This window comes from Lucilia cuprina, chromosome 4 (assembly GCF_022045245.1).
Source record: "Lucilia cuprina isolate Lc7/37 chromosome 4, ASM2204524v1, whole genome shotgun sequence".
In the NCBI taxonomy this organism is placed as follows: Eukaryota; Metazoa; Arthropoda; class Insecta; order Diptera; family Calliphoridae; genus Lucilia; species Lucilia cuprina.
In genome coordinates this window covers 72,896,107-72,913,256 of record NC_060952.1, presented here as the reverse complement: position 1 = coordinate 72,913,256, position 17,150 = coordinate 72,896,107, and the positions used below count along the sequence as shown (strand labels likewise).

The window sequence follows — 17,150 nt, the reverse complement described above, 5'->3', positions numbered from 1 at the left end:
TTAAAATAATATATTAAAAGAAAACGTAATCTGTATTTGAGAATAATTTTTTTAAACAATGATTTAATACATCCAACATTCTGTTGTTTCTGCACTGAACAATTGATAGTGTATTCTTTAGTTTTAATTTTGGATAAATGATAAATAAATAATATATTAAAAAAATGTATTCAATTCATAAAGGTAGTTGGCAAGTCAAAAATAAAACAATAAAACTCTAACCTGGCAATACCCTGGATATTAAACAGCTGTTAAAAATAATTTTCTGCTGGCAGTTCCATAAATAAGTTTGTTTACATAAAAAATTGTTACTAAATATCTTAAATTTTTTCTTGATTTCTATTTTAACAAAACATCAGTAATTATGAATTGCAACATTAATAATACAACAACAAATGTAGCTGCTGTTATAAATCCAGCTATAACGGCGGTAACAGGCTCAAACGCAACTCCTAATTCCACAGTGGTGGTGGACGATTCTCCAGTTTCTTTATTGTCGGAAATTTCGGATATTATGCGTAGTTTTGGCGATAGTGATCAACCGCGTATGGAGAGTGTTAAATTAGTGGAGCATATATTGCAACAACAACTAAGAGGCATGTTCAATGAAGCTTCTTTGGTAGCTATGAAGCGTAAAAATAATCCATGTCCTTCACAAGCAGACTTTGAATTTTTAATGCGTAATCATCCGGTGAAAATTGCCAGAATGAGAAAACATTTAAAGGATATGCGTATATTGAAGAAATTCCTAAGCATACGAACTGGCCGTCCCCAAGATTTCATGGAAGATTTGGATCAACAAGAGTCCGATGAAGAACTTGGCATTGATGTGCCCGAAATGTATGATGAAGATAGAACTCGTCGTTTGTTTCGAGCAGATCGTATTTCACAAATATTGAGTGGACAACAGTATTTGGAGTTCAATGAGGCACGTAAAACTTCCTTCTATTGTCGCCATGGCGAAAAAATTAAGAATAAGTTTAGACGCTTTCTTGATTTACCCGCCGATCTAAGAATCCCCACAACAACTATGAATATTTTGGCTTACTTTGCACATGAAACAATTGCTGTTATAGTGGATTATGCTATATTAACACGTTTGAATTCATCCAATCGCGTTACAGAGCCTTATAGTCGTGTCACATCTACTGGTGCCTCTCCAGCTATGATGCACATTTGTCCGGAAGTTACTCAAGGTCGAGGCATGGAAGTTGTAAAACCCATCAGTGTTCAAGAGATTCATGAGGGTATTCGTCGTTTTCGCCAAATGACTAGTAAAAAAGTTGGTTTTTATCGAAGTTCTTGTGATACAGATTTTCGACGTTCATTTTTAGCATTGTAAGTGGTGTATGGGAGGGAGTAATTTTGGAATCTAATAAATCTTCTATATAAAACAAAGTACTATAATGGCTAACAACGAAAGGCCAAGTGCTTAGATAATACTCATTAATCATTTAATATAAGTTTAAAACACAAAAATATCTGAAAAACAAAAATTTTTAATTTTAAATAAAAAATGTTTACATTTATATGGAGTTTCGGGCAAAAAGCAAACTATGCTGCAAAAGCAGCTCTCAAAGGCAGTATAAAAATGATTGTTTCTGTTCATAATTTCTATCATACAAATTGAACATTTTTCAATAAAATATACAATTTCTTAAATACAATTGGAAATGTTGTGAAATATATAACACTTTTATTTTATTTAAATAAACGTTTTTAACCCTATTTTTGAAAAAAAATTATGCTCATCTAAATATTATTTTGAAAATAGATTTAATATCAAAATATAACAACAACATGGCAGTAAGTTGACAACTCTCCCAACATATTCTAGCTGTAATTGTTGTATCACTATTTAATGCAATAAATAAAAACCAATTTAAAATCATAATTTATTATTTGGTATGCTTCCTAATTATTAAATAGATTATCTATAACATAATATATGGACTTCTTCACATTTTAGCTATCAGTGGCCAGTTGGTCATCAGCGATCTCTTCTAAAAATATAATATCTTCATCTTGTTCGTCTTGGCCTGGTATATAATAATCTCCATAAGTTTTAGCACCATGTGCATGACGTACTGTATTTTGATGCAATCTTGTCTCTTCATGCTGTTTCAGATGATGCTGCAGGCGAAAATCTTTTGCACAGTATTCGCAACGATATAGTTTAATTTCGGCATGTATTAATTTGTGTTTCTTTAAGGCGTGGGCATAACTAAAAGCTTTGTCACAGACATCACAAACGTAGGGTTTGTGGCCTTGATGTACCCTAAGTAAGAGAAGGAAATGTAATTGTTATAAATATTTACACTTGTTAACTGTAATCGTACTTACGCTTCATGAGCTCTACGTACACTTTCATAGTAAAATGTTCGGGAGCAATATTTACATTTTAATGGTTTGCCACCACTGTGGGAGAACATATGTTTGCGTAAAAGCTCTCGTGTAAGAAATGTTTGATTGCAAATCCTTAATAGCAAATTTGATGGATTTAAGCAAAATATAAATAATTTTTTTTTATAACTTTTAAATGTTTTCCTACTTACTCGCAACTATAACGATGCTCCTTATCATGACGCTGTCTATGTTCCATCATACGTCCCAGTTTGGCAAATACATTGCCGCATATATCACAAATATGACCATTTTCATTTTTGGAGTTATTGGGTTTACGACCACGTCGCGAAATTTGTTTCATATTACCTGTTGTGTCATTAGACTTCAACTTCATTGTTTTCTTTCTAATAGTTTTTGTACCATTGGTGCTTTTAGTTGAAGTTTTTTGCATTTCATTGAGATCTTTTTGCTCTGTAGTCATAACCTGCTCTTTGTAGGCAATTTCCTCCTGCTCCTCACACATTGCTTCTTCTTGATCCTCTTCTTTGTCTTCCTCTTCTTCCGGTTGATTTTCTGTATAATTATCTTGATCATTTTCCTCATCATTCTCATTTTCTTCGGTATTTTTTAAAATATATGATACTTCTTGTTTATAATATTCCTCTTGTTCCTCCTCTTCTCCTATAGGATTTTCATCACCACTAGCTTCTTCGTTTAATTCTTCATCATTTCCTATTGCTGATTTTTGTGTATCTTTACTTAAGATTTGAATATCTTCCTCTAACGAATCTACACAATCCAAGGGTTCCAAATTCATTATTTCTTCATATTCTGCTTTGTAATTGGAAATCTGTGACTTATTACTTTCTTCATTGCTTTCATAGCCATTTAATTCATTCAAATATGCCATTATAATTTCCTGAGTCCTGAGGGCATTTTCCCGAAACTCAAATGCCATGTTTAATGACAGTTCACAATTTTTACAAATATTTTTTGGCAACGTTTCATGCTCATCCAACTACAAATATAATGATAAATACATTTTTAATTATAGAAAATTAACATCCTTTTTAAATTTAGATTAATAAACCTTTTCCACTTGGATTCCTGTAATAAGATGCAACATTTCATTTGGCGGTTCGTCTCCTTCATCGATTGGTTTGTATAAGGAACGTAGTTTTTTTGTTTGTGTTAAACATATCCGGCAACTATTGGCAATAAGTTCGGTTTTCATTGTTTCCTAAATTTAATTTTTTGGTTTAATTTACAGATAAGTGTATTTTTTAGTTTTTGTTTAAGTTGAAGTAATTGTTTACTGTTCAGAGTCCTGCGCCGGCAAATTTTAACGTCTGCGGCGGTTTAAAAGCGACCATAAGCCGGCAATGTTTTCACTGACATTTAGTTATTATACCCACTATCAAAAAATATGGGGATTATCATTCCGTTTGTACCACATCGAAATATTCATCTGAGACCCATAAAAGTATATATCACAGGGTATACAGAGACGTCACGAGCAAAAAGCTATTTCCCTCTCTTTCGCACAAAACGAATTCAATGATTTTTTTAGCTGTATTTTATATACCGCTTCTCACCAAACAATTTCAAAATCAAACAAAAGATGATTTTAGACTTTTTCAAATGTCAAAAGTGACATTTCTGTATACTTTGTGGTATATATTGTTATATACCCGGAAATAATTACACAAACTATTTAATTAGAAAACAAAAGTTGATATGTTTAAAAGTCATCTATAAAGGTTACGACATAATTATCACCATTCCAGGCAGTAGGTGTGATTGGTCCACATACATCAGAGTGAATTCTTTGCATAACTTTGACTTACTTTTCGAAAGTAAGTCAGGAGTATACAAAGACATCTTTTATAATAACTTCAATGTCTTTATTGGTAATTCCCCATATTTCTCCAATGTGATTTGCATTTATTGATTCATTGTTTTTAGCAAAGCTTATTTTAACAGGGTCTTCAAGTTTTCTGATAGTAGAAAAAACGGACTTGTTCTTCGCTAAATGATCACTATCGCCTGGTCTAATTTAAAATGAATTTTTTTGTTATAACACTCTTGTGCACTAACATTTCTTTTAAACATAAAAGATAAAGCTTTTGTTTTACCCACTTTTGCTTCACCTTGCCAGCAATCTTTTGCTTGATATCTAAATTTATTGCACTTGTAGCATTTTCCTTTAAATTTCTTCTTATTATGAGATTTTTTACTTGAGAATGCCATTTTATCTTCTGCGGTTTCACTATTACGATCAGCAAGCTTTACCTCTTCCGACATCAACCGCTCTTTCAGATTTAAATTCAATTTCTCACTATCAACGTTTAGAAGAGCCGTTACGAGAGGGTCGTATTTTTCCGAATCTTCCATCTTAGCTCCAGCCAATTTTAACTGCCGGATCAAATTTTCAAATGCTAAAGCTAAAACGTGGGTCACAATTGAATCACCTTCGTTCATTTTTAACTTGGCCAATTTCTTTCTTGGCCACGAACTAAAATTTTGCACCGATATTTTATATTGATGCAGTTTGTATTTAAATTGAAATGGTATTGAAAATAGGTAATATGGGTCCACGATTTCGCATAACCCCCATATAATGACCCTTCAGAAAATTACCGTCAATACGGTTTTTTCACGTAAGACACTTCGACATTCAAACATACAGACAGATATACAGTGTCTCTCATAAGTATTCGAATTTAGGTATAATATAAAAAGAAACTAAATTTAATAACATATTTTGTATGCAAAATTAATAAATTAATTTGTTAAATTCTCTAGACAGTCCTTACCTTTAATATCACGCCTTTTAAAACTTTAAAAATTCACATTTACTTAAATTAATTTAATAAAAGTCCATAAAATTACCTCACAAAAGTATACGAATTTTTTCTGTATCTCATATTTTACTATATTATACGAAACACAAAACTTAGAATCGAATGTCTTTTTTGCTAAAAATTGTTTTAAGGGGTAACTATCAACCGAATCGATATAATTTTGGACCATTTGGTGCACAATTTTGGGGCATTTGTACCATCATTTCATACAATATCATTAAAATTACGATTTTGACCATATTTGCCATTTTTTTTCTCTTTTTCCAGAGATAAAAGCAAAATTTGTTATTGGGATTTAATATACCCCTTGGGGTATTTAAAAATAATATATTTTATTACAATAATCTGTATATAAAAGTTCCAAGATATATTATTGGAATCATTCTTCTATCGCTAATTAAATTTATTGGAACTCAAGTCCATTTTTATAATACTAGGGTCAAAAATTTTCGGGGAAACTTGCCTTCTATATATTGTTTTAGATATCAGCTGTTATGCATTTTAAGTTTTCAATATATTGTGGAAGTTTATAACTCCAAAGCATGCCTCGAAGAAACGCCATTCAATAAAGTGGAATCGTTCTTTTTATAACCAATGACCTCTAGGCTGAATGTCACCATATCATTATGGTCTAACTCGAAAATATTGATATTTGTTTAAATATTATGTACTATGATCAAAATATGCCCAAAATTTTTTACATACAGTGTTGTTGTAATGGGCAACATAATCGTGAATGTTATGAGTAGTAAAAACTAAAATCTACTGTATAGGATGACGTTTTGTTAAGGCATGTTTTGGAGTTGTACACCGCTACAATGTCTCGAAAATTTAAAATATATTAATGCTAATATCTACAATTATACATACTAGCTAACTTTGTCGGAAAATATCGATCCTAGTGGTACGAAAAGGGACTTAAGATCCAGATAATTCAATTAGAAACAGAAGAACGATACCAAAAATATATCATGGCATGTTTAAAAACAAATCCTTATAGCAAAGATTATTATTTTTAGATACCTGAAGGAATCTATTAAATCCCAATATTAAATTTTGGTTTTATCTCTGGAAAAAGAGAAAAAAATGACAAATATGGTCAAAAATCGTAATTTTAATGATAATATATGAAAAGGTGGTACAATGATCCAAAATTGTGAACCAAATGGTCCAAAATTATATCGATTCGGTTGATAGTTACCCCTTAAAACAATTTTTAGCAAAAAAACATTCGATTCTAAGTTTTGTGTTTCGTATAATATAGTCAAATATGAGATACAGAAAAAATTCGTATACTTTTGTGAGGTAATTTTATGGACTCTTTTTAAATAAAGCTAAATTAATTTATGTAAATGTGAATTTTTAAAGTTTCAAAAAGCGTGATATCAAAGCCAAGGACTGTCTTGAGAATTTAACAAATTAATTTATTAATTTTGCATACAAAATATGTTATTAAATTTAGTTTCTTTTTATATTATACCTAAATTCGAATACTTATGAGAGACACTGTACATCCGATTATCGATTAAACGGTAGTTAATCTGTCTATTAAAATAATTTTTGTATGAAAATTTTCAATATATAGTTTCGAAAAAAAACAAGACATTAAGAACATGGAATTAAAAGTTTCTTTAAAATTTCACATACTTTTTCAAAATTTTTTTGGCACTTATGTATATTTATTGAAAATGCACCAAATAAAACAGCTAATTAAGTTATGGAGTAATCGAATTCTTTTCAATATAATCAGAATTAAAGAGACCTAGTTTTAAAAACCACTTTATGTTTTGCATGTTTTGCAAATTTTGAAATGGAAATTTGTTCATATTTTTATCTTAATTTACATTATATGAATATTAATCTAATTAAAATTAGATTGTTAATATTTTATGAAAAAATTACCAAACCTTTTAATTTTTAAAAAAAATTTTATCTTTAAAACAAATGATTCTGAACTCGAAGGATTCAATTTCTATCTAATAATAAACGATATGTTTTGAAATTAAGCATTCAACTAGAGATTTAATAACACTTATGTAAGCAATAAAAATCGATACTAATGCTTGTATATTAATTACACATATTGAGCAGCACTGAATTTGAATCTAACCTTATATTTTCTATAACACATCAGGGATTTAAGATTTTATGTCTTGAAATTTAAAAAAAAACACTTGTTGTAAGTTATGTTGTAGCTTAAAAAAAGCCTTTACAAAAGTATAGTTTGATCCCTGGGTTAAAATTCCGGCCTGTGTTATAAGCGTTAAGTTAAATTTCTAAATTCACTTTATATAGGGCCAAATGTGACCTGATTTTCATTAAGACCGGATTTCTTAATTAATTTGTTATTATTTGATATTTGACTTAATATGAAATCTATCGTTTCATTGATTTTATTATATTATAATTGCCCAATTCACAATCGGTGTTGTACGGTTATATTGTAGTATGTCGTATTTTTTATACCCTACACCACTATAGTGGGGAGGGTATTATACGTTTGTGCTGATGTTTGTAACATACAAAAATATTGGTCCAATACCCACCTTAAAGTATACCGATCGATTCAGAATCATTTTTTGAGTCGATTAAGACATGTCCGTCCGTCCGTCTGGCTGGCTGTCTATGTAAACCTTGTGCGCAAGGTACAGGCCGCAATTTTCAAGATAATTTGATGAAATTTGGACCAAGCATGTTTTTTGGCATAGGGACGAAGCCTATTGAAAATGGTTGAAATCGGTTTATTATTTCACCTAGCCCCCATACAACCGTACCTCCCGATTTGAACTTTTTATGCTATAATTACGTCAAATATTCTGCTATCTCTCTAAAAATTGGCACAAATAAGTTTTATATAAGTATAAATGATACTGCAGATTTTCGTAAGGATCGGCCTATATTTGACCCTAGCCCCCATACAAACCCCCCTTCAAAAATGACTTAAACGTCTAAAATTGACTTGTAACCATTTGTATCGCAATGAAACTCAACAAAACTAACTGTTATTTAGAAATATATCCTTTTCCCAAATTTACCGATGATCGTCCCATATTTGACCTATATAAAGCCTCATTTAGAAATTTTAGTTTTTTTTTATCAATAAATGGCTTAAATATTTTGGAATTATGGTAATATTCAACATAAAAGTTTCTTTACAAAAAATAAAAATTTTATAAAAGTAAAAATTGTAAAAATATACTCATGGTGTAGGGTATCATATGGTCGGCCATGCCCGACTATACTTTCCTACTTGTTTTTATTATTGATTTGTTTTTGTTTCAAAAAATTTTATTTGAAAAAACAAACAAAATTTTGTAATGAAAAACAAAAACTACATTACGGAAACCCCATCTATTTGGGGAGTACTGTGTGAATTTTATTTGGAATTGTATAATACTGATTCTTATTCAATAAAGTTAGTATGGGGACATCACCCTATACCACTATTGCATGCTAAAATCTTGTTTTTGTATCTCATATTTTTAATGCTTTATTTTATGAATAAAATAAAGTAGGCGTATTTGGATATGGATAATTATTCTTGATTTAGGTTAAAATTATATATAAGTGTATGCATTAGGTGAAAAATATTACTTTTGTGGACCTTAGGTGATCACAACCACCTCTATTTGTAAATATTTAAATTAAGTATTTTTCCTGTTTCACACGACAGTGCACTTTATATTGGTTCCCAAGCAACCTAAGGTCTGTTTAGAGGTGTAAATCTAAACTCAGGGCGGGTTTCTTAGTCCTCAGTTAAACTAGGCTTAACTTGCTGTTAGATTAAACTCGGAACAAATTTAGGCGGACTTTAACCGATAATTGGGTTTTTCAGTTTTAGATTTAAGCTCAGTTAACTTTGTTAGTATTGCCAACTTTTTACTCAAAAACAAAAACAATGAACAATTGTTTTTTTGCAAGCAATACTTTTGTAAAATTGAAAATTTTTGAAAAATGTTAAATAAACATTTAAAACAATAATAAATAAAAAAAAACAAATCAGAAAAATGCAATTTACTTAAAATATAAAGTTTTTCTTCTTCCGAAATCATTGTTTTATTGTTTTTGATAATTGTGTTTTCTCACTTATAACTTGAGTTTAATTGGCCAATTACACTCAGTTAAACTAAGATAATAAGTAACTTTACTGATAACTGAAAAACACGAGACATATATTAAACCAGGTTTAACCAAAAAATGAAGATTATCTTTATCAAAAAACTCGCCCTTAGTGTTCTTCCTAGTTCGTATATGAAAAGATAGATGAGGAGTTCAATGCTTTCGCTTGGATAAAACAATATTTCTTTGGGTTATTTCATAAATTACTCTATTTCATATATGATAATGATATTGATAAACATCTCATTGTTATATTTCATTGATGTACACTTGCTCTAAAAACTAAATTAATTCTTTACATTAGAATTGCCTCATTATTTTCCTTTAAACACTTTTAACGCAAATAACTTCTCAGTTTTACACAATAAGGATATGATTTTTGGAAGTTGCAATTGAAAAATACCTAACACGTGTCCTTTTAATAATAAAACAATAAACTCTAAAAAGTGTTGTTTTTTGTACCAATTTCATAGAGACACATATACATACATAGTTAAATTTTAACATTTAAATTAGTAGCGTTAATTAGTGCCTCTAACTTTGGCTTATTTAGTTTTAACAATTACTTTAAATTAACAATTAAACCAAGCGATTTAAAAACAAACCCAAAAGAGAAATCACAATTACTTGTACTAACCAAGAAGTCAAATAATGCTAAGATTAAAGTTAAATGTTGAGCTATAAAACTTAATGATGCTCGTTCGCCTACAAACGAATTTTTTGTTTTGTATCTGTTGCAACAACGATGAAAAGGATGCAATCAGCTGCAGCACGTAGTCGAACACAACAATCAATGCAACAAATACCTCTAACACTGCTTTTAACTTTTGAAAAGTGAGATTTGTTTTTAAAAACATTTATTTCTTCTTCTTTTTTAGGTAAGCAACGATATATAAGAATAATTTTTTATATTAATACAACCAAATACATATAAACATATATATTTTACACCTACACACTTAATAATACTTAGACAAAAAAAAAAAAAAAAAAAAAACAAGCCGGAAACGGATATACTAAGTATTGAAGTAAAACTTCTTCTAGCAGCAATAAGTAGAAAAAAACCCATATGAATTGCTGGAGGGTTAAGAAGAAAAATCACATTTTAAAACGGGAAATATTTAACATGGACATGCCACAAGCAGGATTATTGTATAGAAAACCCACCAATCCACATTACACAAACATCCTGACAATATAAAGGAATTACAACAATTCATGTATTGCAATTACACTCTTAGTAAATTGTTGTTTTGTTCTGCTTAACACTTTGCCCCTTTTTATGAAATTTTATCATAAAATTATGAAATTTAAACTTGCAAAAAATGGCTAAAGACTGTATGTTTCTTTGTGCAGGTTTTATCTTAAGATTTCTCATCATAATTTGCATTTAAATTGTGTTGTTTTCCGCTGTTTTTCAGAACAGGGTGATATAAAATGTTTAGAACAACTAATAGGGATAAGGAGATACCAGTTTTAAGTATTTAGGTATAGTCCTTGATCGGATTATGATATGCATATCGGTTCTATGCGCTATTTAGTTGATAGTTGTGGTTAAACCAATTGTAACTTCCCAGCAAAAAAAAAAGAACTTCCAAAGAAGCGAAAAAAAGTAGAATTTACTCGGAAAATAATCTGAAGAAGTGATGATTTTAACACAGGCTTGTTATAGGAAGGATGTCCTTCTTATTTGATTCCAAATTCACTACTTCTGAAGTCATTCTTATAAAATAATTTTTATACTATTTTATGGAAGTTATTCGGAAGTGAAAATGTATTATTATGAAATACAACTACTTAACATTAACATTAATAAGCGTATATTTAAAACAAAAACCCAAAAATAAAATTTTTTATCTCACAAAAATGTAAGAACAAAAAAAAAAAAATATCTTCAGAATTAAGAAATGACTTATTTTTGCTTCTTCGGAAGTCATTAAACATCACTTCCACAGAAGGTAAAAAATTCACTAGTGGCTACTTTTAAAGTGGTGATAAATGTTATTCTTTTCGAAGTACTTTGGACAAAATGTGTAATATAAAACAATTACAGTGAGTTCAACGTACATGTTCCCTGGTCATATATGGAGCTATGAGCACTACGCCAACCAAAGTTATATAAATATTGCTCTTCTAGTTGAACATAAATAAGATATAAGGCAACAAGAGGGTCAGAACTGTTCCTAATTTTAGGTGAACTGATTTATAGATCAGGTCATCAATGTATATCGAATGTACCCGATCGCATACCTGATACTGATACCCGTAGGAATCCGTTGCTACACCAATAGATCTAAACGCCACTAGCTTTAAATCGGGAGTCCGTTTAACAATGGAATGTGTTGACTGGAGCCAATTAGGGCGATATCAGGTGATAAGGTTAAATCTAAGACCGTATTGTATTGCAAAAAAGCGTTATCTGAATACTCCCACAAAAGTATGTTTTGGAGCATACGGGTACCAGATCACACGCGAGTAGTCGGCAATGACAAAGAAGATTTACTTACTTGCTTTAAAGGGTAGGGAGAGGTACTTAACTTGTCAAGAGTACAACCATTTCATATAACGAGGTGTGGGCGAAAGAATACCATTAGAAAAAATATTAGAAAAACTCTATTCTTGCTTGGAATTTTTTTTTGAATTTATTTATTGATCATTATACAAGGATTTTGTTTTTACAGACTTCAACATATAGTGGCCTAAGTTCATTATATAACCGATTAAAAAAAGCCGACATAATTCATGAAAGTAATTGAAACTTTTTCGACCTCGATATACTTTTTCATCTAGTAGAAGCGAACCGGAGAATAAATAACTCCTAACATCCGATTGTATTAGGTCAAACTTTGGCTTGACATCGTTGTCACTGACAACGATGACAACTTGTCAGCATATAACGTCAAAATGTTCTAATCAACTTCTAGAAGAGTCTATTTCGTGCAGTTACTGATGTGAAGAGACATGTGCTGCATGTGTTTTTGAAAAACAGAATAGAAGCGTGGAAAATAGAAACCTCATCTCACAGATTGCTCTAGAATTCGCACAATTAAATTTTGAGTATTTCAGCACATGTTACTCTGTAAATCCATACACACAAGTACGCAAGTAAAAGTAAGAAAGTACTTTTTGGTCATAACAATTTTTATAGAGGTTAAATTTTCTATTAAAGCATTTAACTACTTAAATGACTTTAGGCGTTTTGCTTCTTTTATTTTGTTTCTCTTACACGAAATAGTATGTCTGTACATTAGTGTGTGGAAGTGAGAGAGAGAGAGGGATCGAATAATTGTGCAAGTATGCGTATTTATAAAAACATGATTTTCATTGTTTTTATTATTCTTTAGTAGAATTTTTAATTTCTTAAAAAAATTGCCCTGTATTTATTAGAAAAAGCATGGACATTTTATTCCTATTGCCAAAAAAAAGTAAAGAAAAAATTATTATGCATTTGTAAGTCTTCCATAAAAAATAATAAATCTAACAAAAACATGTGATTTCTGTTATAACAGACCATTTTGTTTTAATATATTAATAATTGAATTTATTCTTTAGATTAGCGAAATGTTTACAACTGTTTCAAATAGATAATTAGTTTCATGTGAGTTTGATGTTTCGAGTATAATATTTTAAAATAATTTTTATTTTTAATATTATCACTCGTACTAATTTTCCCCTACTTTACCGTCTTCTCCAAAAGTTATCCTTCATTTTCTCAATCCAAATCCCATTCAATCCTTTCCTTTTCTTTATTTCCCACTACCACACTTATAAGATTGTGGTGATTGGTAGAGGTGTCGAGAACGTAAATGGCTAATAAGTGGTAAAAGTGGCAATCACGTGCCTTGTTGTGGGACCAAGATTATGAAAACAACAAAAACTTCAAAATAAAGAGGAGATCGGATGCTCATCCGCTCGTCGTCCTGTCAGTAAGTGCAATAAACACAGCATTTTCAAATATTTATAAGAATACAGACAATGGTACTTCACCTGAACGCAACGAGGAAGATCGTGTTAGATATCATCCTGTGGTAGACAAGAACAAAATGTCATTAGAAGCCGTACCCAGCACATCTAAAGCGGAAGTACCAAGAATTGAAGGGCCCAAGCGAAACCGCAATCAGACTAATAAATCGCTAAAATGGAGAATGGTTGTAAATGAGAAAACAACTGAGGGAAATGAGAAGTACAAAAGATACGGACTTGCTTGAAGCTTCAAAATCCAAAAATCTACATCCGTCAGTCATTCGGTCTGAACATGGCTAATGCCTTCTTCTTGCTAACACGGAAGCGGGTTCATGCGCTCGAGTTAGGGGGATATACATATGTTGTATTTTGTTGTTAGTCCAACCTATATCATCAGCAAAATCTTTTGGTATTCTACAGAATACTTATTTTCCCGGATGTAAAAACGCCGTTACGAAAATTTCTAATGAAAGTAGAATTCTCTTGGAAATCAATAACAACATCGTCTTTTACAATAGAATTTCGTCACCTAGTTCTGGTGGCGTTTTGCCAAAGATTTTACAATGATCATGGAATATTTATGTTTTGAATCTCTCATAACAAGTTAATATTGAAGCAAGCAGATAGTTGTGCTAAATAGATTCTCTCTTGAAAAGGCTGGAAACGACAATGTGGTCATCTTTCAACGAATACTATCGTAAATGTAAAGACAGGAAAAAGGAAAATCCGGTCTTCCATCTTCTCTGTGAAAGGAAACAGATTCCTTGGCTATTACTTTATGGTGAGTTATCTGAATCTTATCTTATATATATAAAATAAATATATATAAAAAGTGGGCGGACTAGTAGCAGGGGTCGTGGTGCCTCCCATATTAATTAAATACACAAATTCGTTTATATGGGAACTATAAGAGATAAAAGCTTTAAATTTCGCACGAAGAACTTTAGCATCCATGTAAATATTTTGAGTAATAAAATAGCGGACTAACAATCGAGGGAGCGGCACCTCCAATATGAATTAAATACAACAAAATATTTTATCTAAGAAACTAATAGAACTGTATTCCTAAAATTTTGCACAAAGTACTTTCATATTCATCTAAACATTTTGAGAAAAAAAAGCGGACTTTCATAAGGCGGTTAAATTGTAAGAACTTTGACATTCATGTAAACATTTAGAAAAGAGGCGGACTTTACAATATTATTTACATTTTTCATAGCTTACATTAAAATCATTATTAGCCTTCGGAAAAATTGGCGAACTTGCAATAATTTTTGTGGCATCTCCCATATATAAGTGGGTTTTTTGTTTTTTGGTTTTAGAATAGCGAAGCACACTGGGTATATCTAGTTCTTTATAATACTCTGGATCTAATTCTATATAATATTTAAAATAATGTATTAAACATAAACATTTTGCTGTTGTATAAAAGTGTATGCAAATTTCCACCAAAGATATGTATAATTTAAACTCATTTTTCTGCCAATATATTACGTATGTATAAATACAAATAACAAATGCAATAATGTTAATTAAATTATATCAACACACACAATTCAAACTACATCTGTATGTATTTACATTCCATCACGACTACTGATCATTTCAGGCCGCCAACACAAATCGCCCACAAAAATGTGATTTTTTTAAAGAGGTCAGTTGCACCTACCTTTTTCCACTAGGAATGAAAGGGAACGTAAAGGAATTTGTGGTAGTGTGATAAAAAAGGATGAAATAATTCAATTTGAAATGGTTGTATATTTACCGCTATTTTTATATAACTGTATATATGTACATATACGTGCATACGTCACTGGAATTGATTGTCTGTTAAATATTAAAATATTTTCCAAAAAAGTGTGTACTACATAGGTAACTACAGTTTTACATATTTGTTTCAAGATTTATTAACGAATTCGATGTGATCGTCTTTAGTTTTAATTTCAAAATGTCAAATATTTTTAATCTTTCGATATTTAAAATCAAAATATTATTGAATTTTATCTTAGCGTATATCAGTAATAGCAGTACTCGTAAGTGCAACAGTTTAACTAACATCTGTTGTTCATGATTGACTATGTGAAGGCTTTTTTCTGTGCAATCGTTGGAACATCTGCAATTGCAGCAACAAGGATGATGCAAGCAATTGTTGTGTGTCAATAACAAATAGTGGAATTGTTAACGCGCAAAAAAATTTTTAATTTTATTTGTTTGCGGATGAGATTTTTTTATTGTAGTTATTTTGTCTTGTATCCATTTAATTCGGTTAAAGCAAATACATAGATGAAGAACAAAAATAAAATTGGATCAAACATCCACAAATGTATAAAATTAATTTTTTCTTTATGGTTGTTTGAATAGGCTTAAAAATTTATCTGAACATGCAAGCATTTATATTAGATATGTTCACGAATGGAATTTTAATCGTAATCAAAACTATTCTCCATTATAGTTTATAGTATAGTCTATAGTTTAGTCTTTAGTAGAGTCTATAGTCTAGTCTGTAGTCTAGTCGATAGTCAAGTCTATAGTCTAGTCTATAGTCAAGTCTATAGTCTAGTCTATAGTCAAGTCTATAGTCTAGTCTATAGTCAAGTCTATAGTCAAGTCTATAGTCTAGTCTATAGTCTAGTCTATAGTCTAGTCTATAGTCTACACTATAGTCTAGTCTATAGTCTAGTCTATAGTCTAGTCTATAGTCTAGTCTATAGTCTAGTCTATAGTCTAGTCTATAGTCTAGTCTATAGTCTAGTCTATAGTCTAGTCTACAGTCTAGTCTATAGTCTAGTCTATAGTCTAGGCTATAGTCTAGTCTATAGTCTAGGCTATAGACTAGTCTATAGTCTAGTCTACAGTCTAGTCTATAGTCTAGTCTATCGTCTAGTCTATAGACTAGTCTATAGTCTAGTCTATAGTCTAGTCTATAGACTAGTCTATAGTCTAGTCTATAGTCTAGTCTATAGTCTAGTCTATAGTCTAGTCTATAGTCTATTCTAGTCTATAGTCTAGTCTATAGTCTAGTTTATAGTGTAGTTTATAGTCTAGTCTATAGTTTAGTCTATAGTCTAGTCTATAGTTTAGTCTATAGTCTAGTCTATAGTCTAGTCTATAGTCTAGTCTATAGTCTAAGTCTAGCCTAAAGTTTTAAGTTAAATTTTTTTATTGATCCATCCTAATAAATATAGAACATACATTGATTTTAATTAAAAAACAATTTATTTAAAAATAAATTGTTAAAAAACGTATGGGTCGCAGGATCGACGGTCATATTTGTTTGCCATTTTAAATTACTTCCTTAACCGCTGATAATTCAATAGTAACACATAAATAGTTGGTCGCAAAGTATACATAAATACATAGATAATTATTTTTTCACTTTATCGTTCCGATAAATATTTTTTTTAGTTACTTACCATAAGACCAAAGAAACAAAAAATTAATAATGTTCCGTTAGATACAATTTTCGAATATTAAATACTGTGAATGAGAAGGGTTTGTGAACAAATCTGTGATGTTAGATTCATACTATTTATTGTAAAATTCTTGCCACTTATTAATTATATTTTCCCGTGTAAGAGTAGGTAAAATATTTACTTAACAAATATTCTTTATTTTAAAATTTTTCTTTTATAATATTTACACAAAATGTCTACGTGAATTTAGAATTAATAAAAAACCGTATTCGAATCCTTAAGAAAAAATTTTATTATTTACTTAAACAATCAATTGAATATAAAAACGTTTAACCATGTTTTTGTTTAAAAACAAAAACTTTATTATTGGTTTTAAACGAATTTCGAAAGCAATATACTTTAAGAATTTTTGACCAATTCAAATTTTCTGTGACTTGATTGAAAA

At 30.1% G+C, this 17,150-nt stretch overlaps 2 protein-coding genes across 2 annotated transcripts; one reads left to right on the top strand and one right to left on the bottom strand.

Annotated features, from left to right (window-relative positions):
* Positions 1–312: 312 nt before the first annotated feature.
* LOC111675431 (transcription initiation protein SPT3 homolog) lies at positions 313–1,562 on the top strand. Its single transcript, XM_023436196.2, has one exon. The coding sequence runs from the start codon at positions 365–367 to the stop codon at positions 1,340–1,342; it is 978 nt and encodes a 325-aa protein (XP_023291964.1). The 5' UTR covers positions 313–364; the 3' UTR covers positions 1,343–1,562.
* A 319-nt stretch (positions 1,563–1,881) lies between these two features.
* LOC111675430 (zinc finger and SCAN domain-containing protein 12) lies at positions 1,882–3,698 on the bottom strand. Its single transcript, XM_023436195.2, has 4 exons — positions 3,437–3,698; positions 2,556–3,364; positions 2,344–2,478; positions 1,882–2,278 (listed from the first exon to the last, which is right to left on the bottom strand). Exons 1-4 carry the CDS (start codon positions 3,578–3,580, stop codon positions 1,966–1,968), a joined length of 1,401 nt encoding a protein of 466 aa, XP_023291963.2. The 5' UTR covers positions 3,581–3,698; the 3' UTR covers positions 1,882–1,965.
* Positions 3,699–17,150: the final 13,452 nt, after the last annotated feature.

Excerpts from the sequence above, each read along its gene's own strand:
- LOC111675431 (XM_023436196.2), top strand. The coding sequence starts at position 365 with ATGAATTGCAACATTAATAATACAACAACAAATGTAGCTGCTGTTATA.
- LOC111675430 (XM_023436195.2), bottom strand. The coding sequence starts at position 3,580 with ATGAAAACCGAACTTATTGCCAATAGTTGCCGGATATGTTTAACACAA. Across the intron at positions 2,479-2,555 it reads GAGCATCGTTATAGTTGCGA|GATTTGCAATCAAACATTTC; the intron begins GTAAGTAGGAAA and ends TTTGCTATTAAG. Across the intron at positions 2,279-2,343 it reads GTACGTAGAGCTCATGAAGC|GGTACATCAAGGCCACAAAC; the intron begins GTAAGTACGATT and ends TCTCTTACTTAG.